This window comes from Eufriesea mexicana, unplaced genomic scaffold, assembly GCF_001483705.2.
Source record: "Eufriesea mexicana isolate 0111107269 unplaced genomic scaffold, ASM148370v2 scaffold1121, whole genome shotgun sequence".
NCBI classification, from domain to species: domain Eukaryota; kingdom Metazoa; phylum Arthropoda; class Insecta; order Hymenoptera; family Apidae; genus Eufriesea; species Eufriesea mexicana.
Window position 1 is genome coordinate 268,407 of NW_016909245.1, and position 18,210 is coordinate 286,616.

Genomic DNA, 18,210 nt, shown 5'->3' on the forward strand with positions numbered 1-18,210 from the left:
ATTTATTATTGTAATTCAAATTAGAAATTATTTAATACATTAATATAGAAATTTAGAAAGTAAATATTGTATATCGGTTAAATTTTTAAAAACAGATATACAATCCATTGAAATATTATTAACTAATACCTATTACTTTAATCTTGGTGACTAACTCTTGCATATAAATATTACTCATGTCTGTAAATCTCCTATAATAAAAAAAATCTTTTGTCAATAGTATTTCATATTAAATCTTTAGTCATTTATAAATTAGTTGACCAAATGGTTCTTTTCTCGAATAATTATCAGCAAGTAAGACATACCTTTTACCTCCTTTTGATGCTGACTTTCTTGTCCCAATCAATTTCATGTGCCACAGTCCCATTATTCCTCCTGCTTTTATACTTTCCAAGTTCCTATAGATATTTCTACACATATATGCTTCAATGCAACATTTACACTCCGTATTCAATTTATCTTTAACTTTCATAACTACTGCAACATTTAGACACTATATTCAATTTATCTTTAATTTTTATAACTATTACCAAGTGTTCATTCTCCATCTCTTCAGTGATTGTCATATTTGCATGTCGATGCCACACATCCTTCTCTATTGATGTATATGCTGCCTCTTTCCTGTTTCTTGATTCGACATAATATGCATTTCCCCTTCTCACTCCTTTCATTTGAAACTCTCCATTTTCTTTATACCTCAGCTCTAGCATTCTGAAACTTAACAAATTAGCAATGACCAATTACTATGACCACTGATATTAATATTTATTTAGATCAGGAAGACAACATACCTTTCAATCTCACTGTACTCTCTATATCTTGTTTTTAACAGAGGCCACCACCTAAATTAATTCCATTCCTTTTTGTCTGTGCAAACCATGGCCATTTTCTGAATATTTGTTTCACCATCAAAGATTTCTATCTTGTATGTCATCTGGCTACCCCACCTAGAATCAAATCGACATATACCTTACATATTTGTATTCTGTTTCAATTTTTTCTCGCCACAAAATGTAATTCTTGGTATTTAATGCCTCTACGCTGGTGATATTATGTAGAAAAAGCCCAATCCAAAAGCCTAATTTCTGAAATAGAAGTCACAAAAGTCAATTACGCAGCACGATCTGACCGCCACGGACACTTTCCCCACTATTTATTGAAAATGCACGCTAGAAACCGAAAAAAAATATCCAATCCTGTTAAGGAAAAAATCACTCTACGCGAATATGTGGGAAAATCTGATTTAAAAAGCCTAATTCAAAAAATAAAAGCTGAAAAAGTAAATTGCGTCCGCACGATTTGTCAGCCACTGACACTTTCGGCACTATTTTTCGAAAACGCAGACTCGAAACCGAAAAAAAATATCCAATCCGGTTAGAGAATATTCCACTCTACACTGGTATATAGAAAAAACCTAACCGAAATGTCTAATTTTAGTAATGTAAGCGAGAAAAGTAAACTGTGTGGAACGATTTCACAGGGACTTGCTTTTCCGTCACATAATTTCATATGTGCACCTTCAATCGTAACATAATTGCCCTACTGGTTAGAAAACAATCTATTCTATGCAGGAGTAATAAAATATCCTAATCCACAATCGAAGTTTCGAATGTATAAACGATAATACGTAGCTACTTTGCAATCGAACGTCAAGATTGAAGAAAAATTGGTAAAACTGTTAACAAGCTGCATATTCAGAATAAAAATATTCAAATATATTATAGGACATCCTAAATCTAGAATCTAATACAGCCGTTAATAACGGATAATGCGATAGTATTAGATGATCCGGCACTCACACCATTTCATTTTCCACATGTATCGTTATACGATTTACACTATGTAACATCACTTGTTTTTACATGTAGTATATTATCACCGAAGAAATGTTCACAGTCAGTAATTTTGAACTTTTTAAGGTAATTATAACGTTAATCAGCGATATCACTACTTTACCAAACCTTTTGAGATTTAATGTTTCACTTTGACGCGCGAGAATGTTCCATTTGTTACCGGTGTATCCTCTTGCAGCCAACTGGAAATTAGCTGCAACCAGATACGCTAGGTATTTTTGTAGCGGGAAAATCTTGCATCTTTGAAATAGCTATGTGATAAAGTATCGATGTAGAATATTAAACGATGTTTCTTATATTTATTAATATCAGTGAAGCAATTATAAATATATTTCTGTTGCGAAAAATTACAAATTTCTATAATTAATTCATGAACTGGAATTATTAATTATTCCATTATACTAATGGAAAGACAAATAAACCATTACTATCTTCGGCAATGGTTCAAGCACTGTATGCAATAATCATCAATAATGAATTAAATAACAAGGAATTCATATCCAGAATTATATTAGAAAGCTCGCTAAAGCTGTGCCTGCACTATGCAAATATAAAGGTTGATGAATTAATTATAGACGAACATGAAGTCACAGATGAAGACGAGTGATTTTGTTCTTGGTAAAAAGAAAATGAAATTGCAATGGTTATATGCTTAGGTACATTTTATTCACTTTGAAAGTTTCAGATATATACTTTAATTGTTAATGACATAATAAACAATGCCATATAGACATTAGAATCTAAGTAGATATTAGATCGCAGGCGGTAAAATTTTTATTTATTTGGCAGTATTAAATTAATAAATTTCCAAATTACTGCAATTAATTCATGAACATTTCTAGCTGCATAGAAAAGTTGGAATTATATGCAACGTGCTTATACAATGTTTAATTTGATAATTAATACTTACATGAGCGTTAGGTTTTGTATTTCCTTTATCTAATGATTATTTATATTTTCGTTTTCTTTCTATAGTAAATAAGATTGCTATAGAAAAGTGTTTTTCGCGCATAATATTCTTATTATTTTGTAATAAATATATACTAGCATAAGAAAGCGTAAAAAATAATAAACTTTTTTATTAAGAACTTTTAGTTACAATTATTTATTTACAATGTTTTCATAGGCCAAAAATGAATACAAAATAAATAATAGATTGAAAAAAAATTAACTATAGACGGGAATCGAATTTTTTATCTTAATTTGTATAGCAGTAATCTTGCATGTTGCCAATTTGAATTAGTCAACAAGCAATTTTCTAAATAATTCTATGAAATAAATAAAGTCATTAATTTAATACCGTACTAAAAGGGTATAGATACATATTATACTGCATTAATCAGTACAAAACAGAATATTTAAGAACTATTGAAATTAGAATGGAAATCAATGTCTTTATTGATTTTGGTTGTTTATAACAATTATAGAAAATAATAGTTTGTTACATTGTTTCGTGAACCAAAATTAATTTAATAGTTTTAAACTTCTGTACATAAGAATATTTCGTATCTATTTTGAAAATGATAGGTTAGGATTAGGTTTTTAATTCTGTATACTCGACAAAAATAATGAAAACAACATAAGAGAGTTTTTATTTAAGTAGCAGTTTGAATTGAACATTTCAAAAAACTTAAATTACAATTACTAAAACTACATATATAAATTTCATATTTTGTAACAATGAATATCAGGGAAAGTACAGGATTTTACGATTTATGTGTGAATGTACGAGGAAATGAAATAGAAAATTTATATTCTGTTTTATCAAAATTATATGAATATGGATTCAAAACAGTAGCAATAAATACTAATATAGATGAAAGTGTTCTTGGAATAGATAAAAAAAAGAAAAAGAGAAATGATAGTGAAGTGTCACAAAGTATTAGTTTCAAAACAATCGACATAGAAAATATAAGAAAAGAATTTGACGGAAAATTACAAATTTTTAATCGAATTAGTTTTTGGTGTTCTGACGTTGCCAAAACACATATTCTTAATCATTGTTCTAATTTTAAAAAATACGACTTGTATGCTTTTGTTCCAAAAACACAAAATGCTTTACAATTTGCATGCACACAATTGAATGCAGATATAATTACTCTAAGATCAAATTCAATAACTTTTAAATTTAATAAAAAACTATATGATCAAGCAGTTGAAAGAGGCATACATTTTGAAATTCAATATATAGATCTTCTAAATATAGAATGTAGAAAACATACTATACATTATGCTCATCTTTTCCATACTTATGGGAAGAGTAAGGTATAAAAATATTCATACTATGATGAAAATAAAAGTATTTTTTAATAGTACAATATACATTATCATAAAGTAATAATGAATATAAATTAATATTATTATGTCGTCAATAAACACTTATATATATTTATAATTATTAATAATCTTTTAAAATATATTTTATTGATTAAAAGATTTTTATTTAAAATCCATATCTAGGTAGTAAAAGAATTTTTAAATGAATATCTTATTTATTTAGAATGTAATATTATCCAGTGGTTCCAATGATGCTAAAACAATTAGAAATCCATATGATCTAATTAATTTAGCATGTTTATTGGGCTTGAATGAAGTTAAAGCAAAAGCTTCAATATTACATCAATGTAGAAGACTTCTGTTAAGAGCAGGTAATATGAAATTAAATATAAAGGTGCAAATTTTCATGAAAATAAAAGGCACTTACATAAGACAATCACTAAGTTTTTGTTTCTTGCTTTAGAAAGAAGACGGAGAGGAAAAGCTGCTTTTATTATCAAAGATCAAACAAAAAGTATTAATGTTATTGAAGAAGATACAAAAACTACAAAAAAAGTAAAATTATAAACAAAATTAAAAAATGTTTTTTGTAAGTTTGCAAATAAACATTTAAAATATAAGTTTTTATAGAATTTGTCTTCTTATATTTTGAACAATCATTATATTGAATAAATATTTTGATATTAAAAAACAACGAAGCGATTTAAATGAATAATAAAATTAAAAAGCAACAATAAAATATTAATTTTTTAAATTTGTTAAATAAAATATTTAGAAATAAAATCTTGTTTTCACAGATCTTTACAATAATTTTTATAGAGAATTATATTTTCTCTATATATTTATCATAAAAATAATAATTTAAAAAAGCACTTCCAACAATTTTTGTAAACAATATTTTAGGCTTAAATGAATTTTTTTTTTAATACTCAGTTCTATATAAAACGACAATTATTTTTGAAGAAAATTTCCTTTTTCCCACATCAATTATTTACAAATTATAATTATTATAGGTTTTGTCTTATATACAATTATGTTCTACAAATCGTTGGTGATTAAAAATTCTATACTGATAGCCTATACTAAAAATACAATATATACGTGACATATCTTTTATACTGTAAGTAACTTTCCAGAACACCAAGGACATGGATGAAAATTTGGTTCAAACATACAAGAATCTTTACAATCTTTTATCTCTGTTAGGACATCTAGAAGTTCCAAAACACTTTTATTTTCTATTTGTGAATCTGTCATTGCTTTTACTTTTCTTAGGTTCATTGAGTTGTTGGAATCTGTTTCTGAAAAATAATCTGTTTTGTTCAATTACAATCACTTCACAATTTTTCAATTAATAAAATCTTATCACATAAATCAAATTTATATTTTAGGTAATTAAGACATATCATGGTATACCTGTTTCAATCATATGCTCTGTTCCATTGGAATGTATGTATTCTTTTCGAAGAAAATCACTAACCAAGACTTTTAATTTATGTAATTGTTCTTGTTGTTGATTTCTTTGTTCGAGTATTTGCCGAAATAACTCCTCTCTTTCTGCTGCTCTATTTTGTATATGTGCCCTTTCTTTTCGGTATAATGCTATGTATTCTCCTAAAAATAAAAAATAAGGAAATAAACTTCGTAAATATAAAAATAAAATTGGAATCATAATAAAATCAAATAAATGTTTAAAGACAATTTATACCTATTGTCTCTGTTTCACTTTGAAGTTGTAACACGAGATGTTCAAGTTTCTGTTTTTCTTCTGTGAGCTCTGCAACTCGTTCCATGGTTTGTTTAAATCTTTGTTCAAGTTGTTTTACAGGTTCTAATACTGTAACATTACTTTCGTTCAGACATTTTGAATGTATATTTGCTTCTGAATTTAATGTATTATTATTAGCATTCATAGAATATGACTCAATTTCTGAAACAGAACTATCTGGATTCGTTTCTTTCAATTTCTCTGTAAGTGCCTGTTTTTCCTTTTCCAGTTTTTTTATAGTAATCTAAAATGAAAATAAAGTAAAGAAAATGTGCGATGTTAATTAAAATAATTTTTTATTTTAATTAATATTTTATAGTAATGAAGTTCATAAAGAAAAAATGTATGTTTACTATGGCATGTTGAAGTTCTCGTTGAAAAGTATCTACATGATGTGATTGTGCTTGGTAATGTTGTATTTGATCTGCTATTTGAGCACTCTGAAGACTTTCTTTTTTAAGCTCTTCAAGAATAACTTCTTTTTCCCTTAGCTTTTCTTTTAATTGTTCTAACTCATTTTCCACATTATTTAATTGAATATTTAATTTTCGTCCTATTGAACGTTCTGCTTGAAGTTGTTCAGTTAAATCCAATTTGGCATTACTCTTAAAATTACGTTAAGAACTTATATAGTTTATTTTCTTTTATTTATTGAATCACTGATATGTTCCATTTAATATTACACTTACCAGGTTAACAAAAGCAGTTTCCATGTCAGTCAATTGTTCTTTCAATTGTCGATTTTGATGAACTGCTCTAGATGCCCCTAACTGTTCACTTTCAAGAGCATTAGCTAACTTTGTTACTTCGTCTTTTTGATTATTTACATCTTGTAGATCATTTAAATTTTTTGTTAACATTTCGATTTGTGAGTCCTAAATAGACAACAAAAAATGTTTAATATTTTAACGAACAATAGTTTCTATAACATATTTGTTGAAGGATATTTCAAAATACAATTTTCAAATATTATTAATCAATAAACTTATAAAATTTTTAATAATTCTCATTTAATTTCTATTAATAATTAACCGCTTAATGTACAAGTTCATGTAAGATACAAGATATAACTGGCTGTCCAAAGTGCACAAGTCAGTGTAAGACACGGACATGTACTATTACAATTTATGAATTTTTTATTTTCATAAAAAGATATTGGTTTCATTTCATATCCTATCTTGCATATTGTATTTTAAAATATATCATATATTATATTTATAATGAAATCGTAATAAAATCGTAAAATTATTATTGCAAAAATATATATTCCTTTATAGTTAAGAAACAATTTCATTTACAAAAAAACTTGCACATTTCTTACTGGATAAAGCAATAAAATAATGTGCATTAAGAAGTTAATATAAAAATGCCACCTTTTCAGATAGTGTAATATGGAGTCTTTCTTGTTCTAATGTAAGTTCATCTATATTTTTTAGTAAATTATCCATTTGGTCTTTACGATCTTGCAAAGGCGATAATTTCTCTACTTTTTCTCTTTCTTGTTGCAACTGCTGTTCAAGATTTGAAATTTTTTGCACATAATTTTGTTCTCTATATCGTAAATCTTCTACAGCTTTCTTTTGCATATTTATCTATAAATAATATTTAATTTTAAAAAGTTTTATTAGATTCATTATACCATCAAATTTCATTTTATATAAGCATACCTCCTCTAATAATTTTGCTTGCTGGGCATCTAATTGTTTAACATAATTCTGATATTGTTTATTAGTTTCATCTTTTTCAATACTAACAATTTTCAAAGATTCTTTAGTTTGTGCCAATTCTTGTTCTAGAAGAATTGATGTATGTTTTTCCTCTCCTGTTGATGCAGCACCTTTCATCTAAAACAAAAAAAATAAGATGAATGTTTCACATATTTTTTTTAATGATAATGTAATACCACCTGTTGTATTCTAAGTTCACTTAATGAAAGCAATGCTGCTTTTTCTTGAAGTTCTTGCTCAATGGCAATTAATTCTGTTTTTTTTAGATTTAGCTTTTGCTTTAATTCAGATACTTCTAAATTTAAATCTTCTTTTTCTTTTTTCAATTCAAAAAATTTTTTATTTAGGGAATCATATTCATCTTGCAATTGATAACAATTTTTTCTCAATTCTTCATTATTATTTTTTACAGTAGATATTTCTTTTTCTAATTCAACTATACGAATTTGTGCATTCTTTGATCTTTTTGTTATTTCCTCTATGTCTTCTAAAAAATGTTCCTTGTTTATTAATAATCATCATAAATTTAGAAAAGTTTATTAATTAATATAACAAACCTGAACTATGTCTAGCACTTTGTTGAGCTTGGCTAAGGGCAGCAGTGAGTTCTGCTTTTTCTGCAATTAGAATTCCAGTAGTCTGAGTATGAACTTGAAGTTGTTCTTTCAAAGGATTTATTTCTCGTGCCAATTGTGCCTGAAATTCTATTTCTTTTCCTGCTAATTTGGTTTCTAATTCTGAAACTCTGCTATGCTAAACAAGTCATTAAAAAATTTTATATTTAAAATATTTTTAAAATGTTAATTTTCATAGTCTCTAGAAAATTTACATATACACTTACAGCATTACTGAGCTCTATGTGTAATTCATTAACAATTTTCTTTTGTTCTTCTAAATAGGAACTTAAAAATTGATTATGACACATTAAATTACAATCTAAAGATGTTTCTATATGTTCTGATTCATTTGTTAAAGCATCTGCAACTGCAGAAGCCATCTCTAAGAGATGTTCTTTTTGTACTTTTGGTAAATCATTTAAATCCATTTCTTTGTCTACCTTTGATACTGAATTAATTTCTTGTGTGTTTTGTATAGAATTAGTAACCTCTTCTAAAGAATAATGTAATTCATCATGTTTTGTTGTATTTTCTGAAGTTATTAATGTATTTATGAGAGGTATTTCATTTTTTTGGAACTCATGAACAATATGAGTGTTATTTTCTGAAGTTCCTATTGTTAATGTATCGCTTATACCATCTACATTTAATTTATTAGTTTCTGCATTTTGGCACTACAAATTTAATAAATTAATTTGAAAGGATTTAATTTAATAATAATAAGGAGTCAAAATATAATTTAAGTTACAATAAGAAATATAATTGCAATTAACCTTGGTTTTAAATTTAAAAATATCAAGAATCAATATTATAATTTATAAATATAGCTCACCTGTGAAAATAATAAATCTACAGAATGATGTTTTTGTTTAATAGGACCATCTTGACTGTTTTCCAGTTTACTTAATTGAAATTCCCTTAGCTAACAAGATTAAAAATATAAAATACAGATAATTATAATATTTTATACATTAATAATTTAATAAACTTGAAAAAATGATTTATTCATAATTTTAAAACATACATATTATGAACAAAATTAAAATGTATTATTGATGACAAATAAATAATTAATTGACAAATAACATAACCTAAATATTTACAAATATAATATCATAAGACAAATAATTAAAAAGTTAGTACAACTTATTAAATAATATAGTCAAAAATACGAATTCTTTTATAAAAATTTAATAATAAAAAAAATATTTACAGCTGTAATAGTTATGCATATTTTAAAATATTTTACCTTTTTCTTAGCAGCCAACAATTTTTCACTTTTGCTTAAATTCATATTGAAATATGACATAAAAATTAATAAGTGAAATTCTTGATTTTACTTTAACACAAGTATTTACATCATCATAACTGAAAATATTGTACTATTTGCTATCCAGGTTATCTCATGCCTACATATCATTTTCCTATCCATTGATTTACATATTTATTTAGATGGTTTACTGTACTTAAGCTGTAAACATTATTAGGTTACGCCATCTATATCAAATTTTGTATTATAAGAAGAAAGTAATGTTGGTGTCTAAAAGAAGATATGCATATAAAAAAATATAGAAAATATAAAATATAAATATACAATTTTTTATAAATTCAATAGAAAATTTTTATTTTTTACATTTTACATTTATAGATTGTATATATGTACTGAAGGTGTTTAATGTTTTATACATATATATTAAATATTAATAATGACTATAATAAAATCGTGTAATATTATTTTGACAGTTTTTTAATAACAAGAACAATTTGTATGATTGTCATAGCGAAAAACCCTAGCTAGAAATTTTATCAAAATTTTATGGATAATTTTAGTTATGTATAAGTGTGAATTGGTGCGATGAAAACGTAGAATTGTACTTGCTCCGAGAATTTTCATTTTTTGTATAAAAGTTTAAAAAAAGGTAAACGTACAATACTGTTGTTATATTCTATAATTATTACTATCACATATTATGAATTTTACTTTATGTATAATAAAATATTAAACGTATATTTAAGGAATACAGTATTAAGTTGACAATAAAGAAGTCCCTGAAGTTTGGTTATTAAAGTCTTTATTATAAAGTTTAATACTAAATTGTCAATGTTCTTTTTATTTTTATATTTTTAATAAATATCAGACTTGTAATACTATTTTATTAAAAATTATAATTTAATAATTTAAATATTATGGGTATAAACATCTCTAAATTAAAAAATTTAGTAAGAAATTAAAATTTTTTAATGCTATTATTTAGTGTAATATTTGTATTATTAATATTGTATATGATTAAATGATTATATTCTAATGTTAATTATTTATATATTATATTCTATTGTACCAAAATTAAAATGTGTTTTGTCTATATATATTTAAGATCTTTAAAGGAGCCAAAATGGGTGTTCCCTCAGCTAAAAATTCTGAAGCTATGGATGTTGAAATAATTTTTGAAGGTCAAAATGGTGATGGGGATGTATATGATAAAAAAGATGCTGATTTACAAACAATATATGACATCCGTGAGCATACTCGTCAAATAGAAAAGGCTGTACAGAGCAAAGAACCTCGCTTTATTTTGAGAGCTTTGCGTACATTACCTAATACACGTCGTAGATTAAACTCAAATGTTTTACGTGGAGTAATTCTAAGTTTTTATTCAAAGCCATGTGTAGAACGTGATGCATTACTATCATGGTTAGAAGAACCTACTGAATCTGAAGAAACACAAAAACTTCGTATTTCTACCATGAGCCCATTACCTGAAATTGATGCTTACATTCATTTACTAGTTCTTGTGCGCTTAATTGATGCTGGAAAACATGAAGAAGCTGTTCAATGTTCCGAAGCATTATTGCAAAAAATTATTGCTCAAAATAGACGTACAATTGATTTGATTGCTGCTAAATGTTATTTCTATTATTCAAGAGCATATGAATTAGTTGGAAGACTAGATAAAATTCGTGGATTATTACATCTCAGATTACGAACAGCAACTCTTAGAAATGACTTTGAGGGTCAAGCAGTATTAATTAATTGTTTATTGCGAAATTATTTGCATTATAATTTGTATGATCAAGCAGATAAGCTTGTATTAAAATCAACTTTTCCAGAATCTGCCAGCACTAATGAATGGGCTAGGTTTTTATATTATTTGGGACGTATTAAAGCTGCTAGATTAGAATATTCTGCTGCACACAAGTATTTGGTACAGGTAAATCAAAATTTTTCTTAATGTATAAATTTTTCATTACAATATTTTATAGAAATAAATTAAAATCTAGAATAAAAATTGGTCTACTTTTACTAAATTTATATTTTGTGAAAATATTTATTTTTATAGGCTCTCAGAAAGGCTCCACAAAGCACTGCAGTAGGTTTTCGTCAGACAGTTCAAAAATTAGCAGTAACGGTGGAGCTTCTACTTGGAGATATTCCGGAACGTCAAACTTTCAGACAAGCTGCAATGCGTCGTGCATTAGGTCCATACTTTCAGCTGACTCAAGCTGTTCGATTAGGAAATCTTCAACGTTTTGGAGAAGTTCTAGAAAACTTTGGTCCACAGTTTAGAGCAGATCACACATTCACTTTAATCCTCAGATTGAGACATAATGTTATTAAAACTGCAATTAGATCAATTGGATTATCTTACTCAAGAATTTCACCTGCAGACATTGCAAAGAAACTTGGTTTGGATTCTAGCGTTGATGCAGAATTTATAGTTGCTAAAGCTATAAGAGACGGTGTAATTGAAGCTACCTTAGAACCTGAAAATGGATACATGCGTAGCAAAGAAACTACAGATATTTATTGTACTAAAGAACCATTACTTGCGTTTCATCAAAGAATTACATTTTGTTTAGATTTGCACAATCAAAGTGTTAAAGCCATGAGATATCCTCCAAAATCATATGGTAAAGATCTTGAATCGGCTGAAGAACGTCGAGAACGAGAACAACAAGATTTAGAGCTTGCTAAGGAAATGGCGGAAGAAGATGATGACGGATTTCCTTAGATTGTTCATTTATTCAATAACAATTAATAAAGTGATTTATCATGAAAAACTTTTCATGTTTAATATCAGATAATAAGAATTTTGTTTCAATACTACAAGAAAATTTTTAATACATACAAATTTTGTAAAAATGTTATACTTTTTATAAATATAAACAAACATTGGAAGAAGTAAGTTTAAAAAATCGTTTGTAAATACATTTATTCAAACTTAATAAAATATAAATTTACTTCATATCATATTAGTTAAATATTAAATAATAAAATAAATACCAGATAATAATATTAAGTATTATACAATATTCTAATTCAGTCTTAAAAATATTTGAATCCCTTAAATTATAATAAAATTGCAAATAATTTATATTTAGCAAAATTTTTGTAGTACATCATTACATACACTTTTTGTCTTATCTAATTATTTGGTAACTTTTCATGTAATTAGGATACAAACTGTAGAAATTTGTTAACTTCAATCACGCTTTTATTAACAATGTATTAACAATTCGTTATTAATAAAGTTCTGAGTTGATTATATAATTAGATATAAAAACAAATTCTCAAAAAATTTATAAGAATATACACACATTCGAACTCGCATAAATTTAACCATATACCATAAACCATGAAAATTTCTTATTTTTGAAGAAAATTACACTTTCCTTTCTCAATAATTTTAATTCAGTTCCTTTTGGAAAATAATTTAAAAAATATATGTTTTACAATTATTTTATAAAATTCTTCTACAAAATGTATTTTGTAGAAGTAAATGATAATTATTCTAACATTGCAAAAATAAATATTTGGTTTTTCTAAAAAAAATATTTTTCTACAAGAAAAGAACTTTCGAAAATATTAAACTCATGAAAAAAAAGAAAGGAAAAGAACAATACTACATTTCAATATATAGATATTTACATAATTATATCTTCATAAATAAAACTGATTTATAACAATATTTGTAACGAATTATTCCATTACATTTACTATAATACAATTACTATACATTACTTTTACTGTACAACTATTATTTAATGTAATATTTGTATTATTAATATTGTATATGATTAAATGATTATATTCTAATGTTAATTATTTATATATTATATTCTATTGTACCAAAATTAAAATGTGTTTTGTCTATATATATTTAAGATCTTTAAAGGAGCCAAAATGGGTGTTCCCTCAGCTAAAAATTCTGAAGCTATGGATGTTGAAATAATTTTTGAAGGTCAAAATGGTGATGGGGATGTATATGATAAAAAAGATGCTGATTTACAAACAATATATGACATCCGTGAGCATACTCGTCAAATAGAAAAGGCTGTACAGAGCAAAGAACCTCGCTTTATTTTGAGAGCTTTGCGTACATTACCTAATACACGTCGTAGATTAAACTCAAATGTTTTACGTGGAGTAATTCTAAGTTTTTATTCAAAGCCATGTGTAGAACGTGATGCATTACTATCATGGTTAGAAGAACCTACTGAATCTGAAGAAACACAAAAACTTCGTATTTCTACCATGAGCCCATTACCTGAAATTGATGCTTACATTCATTTACTAGTTCTTGTGCGCTTAATTGATGCTGGAAAACATGAAGAAGCTGTTCAATGTTCCGAAGCATTATTGCAAAAAATTATTGCTCAAAATAGACGTACAATTGATTTGATTGCTGCTAAATGTTATTTCTATTATTCAAGAGCATATGAATTAGTTGGAAGACTAGATAAAATTCGTGGATTATTACATCTCAGATTACGAACAGCAACTCTTAGAAATGACTTTGAGGGTCAAGCAGTATTAATTAATTGTTTATTGCGAAATTATTTGCATTATAATTTGTATGATCAAGCAGATAAGCTTGTATTAAAATCAACTTTTCCAGAATCTGCCAGCACTAATGAATGGGCTAGGTTTTTATATTATTTGGGACGTATTAAAGCTGCTAGATTAGAATATTCTGCTGCACACAAGTATTTGGTACAGGTAAATCAAAATTTTTCTTAATGTATAAATTTTTCATTACAATATTTTATAGAAATAAATTAAAATCTAGAATAAAAATTGGTCTACTTTTACTAAATTTATATTTTGTGAAAATATTTATTTTTATAGGCTCTCAGAAAGGCTCCACAAAGCACTGCAGTAGGTTTTCGTCAGACAGTTCAAAAATTAGCAGTAACGGTGGAGCTTCTACTTGGAGATATTCCGGAACGTCAAACTTTCAGACAAGCTGCAATGCGTCGTGCATTAGGTCCATACTTTCAGCTGACTCAAGCTGTTCGATTAGGAAATCTTCAACGTTTTGGAGAAGTTCTAGAAAACTTTGGTCCACAGTTTAGAGCAGATCACACATTCACTTTAATCCTCAGATTGAGACATAATGTTATTAAAACTGCAATTAGATCAATTGGATTATCTTACTCAAGAATTTCACCTGCAGACATTGCAAAGAAACTTGGTTTGGATTCTAGCGTTGATGCAGAATTTATAGTTGCTAAAGCTATAAGAGACGGTGTAATTGAAGCTACCTTAGAACCTGAAAATGGATACATGCGTAGCAAAGAAACTACAGATATTTATTGTACTAAAGAACCATTACTTGCGTTTCATCAAAGAATTACATTTTGTTTAGATTTGCACAATCAAAGTGTTAAAGCCATGAGATATCCTCCAAAATCATATGGTAAAGATCTTGAATCGGCTGAAGAACGTCGAGAACGAGAACAACAAGATTTAGAGCTTGCTAAGGAAATGGCGGAAGAAGATGATGACGGATTTCCTTAGATTGTTCATTTATTCAATAACAATTAATAAAGTGATTTATCATGAAAAACTTTTCATGTTTAATATCAGATAATAAGAATTTTGTTTCAATACTACAAGAAAATTTTTAATACATACAAATTTTGTAAAAATGTTATACTTTTTATAAATATAAACAAACATTGGAAGAAGTAAGTTTAAAAAATCGTTTGTAAATACATTTATTCAAACTTAATAAAATATAAATTTACTTCATATCATATTAGTTAAATATTAAATAATAAAATAAATACCAGATAATAATATTAAGTATTATACAATATTCTAATTCAGTCTTAAAAATATTTGAATCCCTTAAATTATAATAAAATTGCAAATAATTTATATTTAGCAAAATTTTTGTAGTACATCATTACATACACTTTTTGTCTTATCTAATTATTTGGTAACTTTTCATGTAATTAGGATACAAACTGTAGAAATTTGTTAACTTCAATCACGCTTTTATTAACAATGTATTAACAATTCGTTATTAATAAAGTTCTGAGTTGATTATATAATTAGATATAAAAACAAATTCTCAAAAAATTTATAAGAATATACACACATTCGAACTCGCATAAATTTAACCATATACCATAAACCATGAAAATTTCTTATTTTTGAAGAAAATTACACTTTCCTTTCTCAATAATTTTAATTCAGTTCCTTTTGGAAAATAATTTAAAAAATATATGTTTTACAATTATTTTATAAAATTCTTCTACAAAATGTATTTTGTAGAAGTAAATGATAATTATTCTAACATTGCAAAAATAAATATTTGGTTTTTCTAAAAAAAATATTTTTCTACAAGAAAAGAACTTTCGAAAATATTAAACTCATGAAAAAAAAGAAAGGAAAAGAACAATACTACATTTCAATATATAGATATTTACATAATTATATCTTCATAAATAAAACTGATTTATAACAATATTTGTAACGAATTATTCCATTACATTTACTATAATACAATTACTATACATTACTTTTACTGTACAAGATTCCTTTTTGTCTTTTTTTTTTATTTGTACAAATTTAACAAGAACCTCATGAAAAAATTTCATAGATCATGCAACTATTTATTAATTAGTTATGCTGCTAAAATATCTAGAATAGTGAAAAAGTAATCCATTAATACCAGTATTAAATTGTTCAAATATTGATGATTAAAAAGTTGATAAAGATCTTTGGTCATTGGTTTCATGGAATACTGTTGCTTTTTGGAGATTTTTCTGGATTCTTTTTAATTATCAGTCTGAAACAATACAATTTTCAATAAATTAAAAAGACAAATTTTTATATATATATGTATAATAATTATAAAGATCTTATGTTTTATAAAAAATATAAATTTAAATAGTATCTATAAATAATTTTACTTAACTTTTATGTATATACTATAAAATTTTAAAGAATAATATATTAAAAGTGAATTAAAGAAAATAGTGTAATAAATAATCTTACCTTGCCTCCCTTTAAGTATATGATAAATCAATAAAGAAAGAAAAAATAGTTTTCTGTCGATTAATATTTGAACACCATCGCCTCTCAGGCTCATATTTGGTGTTAAAAATTCATTTCTTCTTTCATCTTCGATATTAACGTCACGGTAACCATGGTGTATTTTTTCAAAACAAAGGAGATTCATATTCCTATGAATTCCTTTACAATCATATTCTTCAAAACCATCACATTGACAAGTATTTAATTTTGCAGCCTTTTCTTGTCTTGTTAAAATATTTATTGAGTTTTTGCATCTAAAATATTTGCTTCAATAAGGCATTTCTATATTATAGAAATTAATTTGTAACAATGTAAAACAGAATCTAATTGACATGTTTTTAATTATGGCATTTAAATATTTTCGTATTAAGAAACATTATTTACCGTCTAGTACATTTATGTCCTTGGAACATACTCTTGCAATATTTATTGTAATATGCAAGTGCAGTTTGACAAAGAGCATCTGCATTACAAATCCAAGTTGCTATCCTGCAAGATACTCTTGTCCTATTCATTGCCATTGTTACAGATGATCTGCATATTTCCACCCTTTGTTTTGATTGTAAACATAACTCGTCTTCACACTCACACTAAATAACAAAAGAATATTCATTAAAAAATCGCATTTTACATATACAGAAATTATTTTTGTCTAGTCGCTAAATTATTACAGATTTTTAAAAAACAAATTAATAGTAAAAATAAATTTATTTTAATTAAATTTTTTTATACCTTTAATTTTGTTTAAAAGAAAAAAATAACTAGAAGTAACAAATTTTAATTGTTTAAAATATGGACTTTAATAAAAGAAAAATTAATCTAATATACATATATTATTTATATTATTTTATAAATACTATAAATTTTTCGAAATTTTCATTAAGAATTATTAACTTAAGATAAATTCATAGTATAAAGTATTCGTCATTAGCATCACATCGTTGATTATTTATTGTCGATAATTAGATAAATAGTACTTATTTCTTATTAAAAGCAGAAATAATATAACAATTAAATAATATGTACTGTCATAAGTTCTTTGCCCTCATCAGTGCTTGTAAGAGCAATAAGGGCATGTTGGCAGGTCTCGGAACAATCATTGCCTTGGAGAACAGGCGCACAGCCCGTAAGATAGTGCTGCAAAGCAGTGCCACAGCCTGTTCTATAAGCGCATTTTAGTTTTGCTTCTTCACACCTCATTATCGAACTTTTCGCTGTATTCCATATTAATATACTAAACAACATCATACCCATCAGGAGTATGGTCGATTGATCGAACCAACGAGACATCTTTCTAAAACATTTGTAAAATAATTCAAATTATATATAATTTTAGTTGAAGTTTTATTAAAAATTCCGATAAAAATTTATCGTTGTAGAAAAATTTATTCATTTCTTAATAATAAAAATTAAGATGATTTTGTGATGGAAGTTGAAGAATCTTTAATAATTTTACTATTGATTTGATTTATAAATAAAAAAATATATAGCTATACAAAATTTCTTATTTATACAACTTAGTCAATTTTATGACATTTGAAAATATTTCTTTTTCTTTTTTTTTTTAATTTCTTGAATATTATATGTAGTTTCTGTTTAGTGGATCACTGTGTACAATTTAGTTTTTTAATTATTTAATAGC

General features: G+C 25.8%; 5 protein-coding genes across 5 annotated transcripts; 3 read left to right on the forward strand and 2 right to left on the reverse strand.

Annotated features, from left to right (window-relative positions):
- Positions 1–3,533: 3,533 nt before the first annotated feature.
- Rpp30 (ribonuclease P protein subunit Rpp30) lies at positions 3,534–4,697 on the forward strand. Its single transcript, XM_017900175.1, has 3 exons — positions 3,534–4,118; positions 4,354–4,501; positions 4,594–4,697. The coding sequence occupies exons 1-3, from the start codon at positions 3,534–3,536 to the stop codon at positions 4,695–4,697; spliced, it is 837 nt and encodes a 278-aa protein (XP_017755664.1).
- A 514-nt stretch (positions 4,698–5,211) lies between these two features.
- On the reverse strand, positions 5,212–9,645 carry LOC108547570 (golgin subfamily A member 2). Its single transcript, XM_017900149.1, has 12 exons — positions 9,492–9,645; positions 9,075–9,164; positions 8,467–8,916; positions 8,183–8,378; positions 7,805–8,112; positions 7,566–7,742; positions 7,272–7,490; positions 6,588–6,773; positions 6,252–6,503; positions 5,839–6,142; positions 5,547–5,744; positions 5,212–5,431 (listed from the first exon to the last, which is right to left on the reverse strand). Exons 1-12 carry the CDS (start codon positions 9,549–9,551, stop codon positions 5,244–5,246), a joined length of 2,628 nt encoding a protein of 875 aa, XP_017755638.1. The 5' UTR covers positions 9,552–9,645; the 3' UTR covers positions 5,212–5,243.
- Positions 9,646–10,084: 439 nt separating this feature from the next.
- On the forward strand, positions 10,085–12,345 carry Rpn3 (regulatory particle non-ATPase 3). The gene is made up of 3 exons (XM_017900140.1): positions 10,085–10,161; positions 10,618–11,451; positions 11,581–12,345. Exons 2-3 carry the CDS (start codon positions 10,636–10,638, stop codon positions 12,250–12,252), a joined length of 1,488 nt encoding a protein of 495 aa, XP_017755629.1. The 5' UTR covers positions 10,085–10,161; positions 10,618–10,635; the 3' UTR covers positions 12,253–12,345.
- A 1,064-nt stretch (positions 12,346–13,409) lies between these two features.
- On the forward strand, positions 13,410–15,134 carry LOC108547565 (probable 26S proteasome non-ATPase regulatory subunit 3). Its single transcript, XM_017900143.1, has 2 exons — positions 13,410–14,240; positions 14,370–15,134. The coding sequence occupies exons 1-2, from the start codon at positions 13,425–13,427 to the stop codon at positions 15,039–15,041; spliced, it is 1,488 nt and encodes a 495-aa protein (XP_017755632.1). The 5' UTR covers positions 13,410–13,424; the 3' UTR covers positions 15,042–15,134.
- A 1,112-nt stretch (positions 15,135–16,246) lies between these two features.
- Positions 16,247–17,858, reverse strand: LOC108547590 (growth arrest-specific protein 1). Its single transcript, XM_017900171.1, has 4 exons — positions 17,595–17,858; positions 16,953–17,158; positions 16,530–16,822; positions 16,247–16,320 (listed from the first exon to the last, which is right to left on the reverse strand). The coding sequence occupies exons 1-4, from the start codon at positions 17,856–17,858 to the stop codon at positions 16,316–16,318; spliced, it is 768 nt and encodes a 255-aa protein (XP_017755660.1). The 3' UTR covers positions 16,247–16,315.
- Positions 17,859–18,210: the final 352 nt, after the last annotated feature.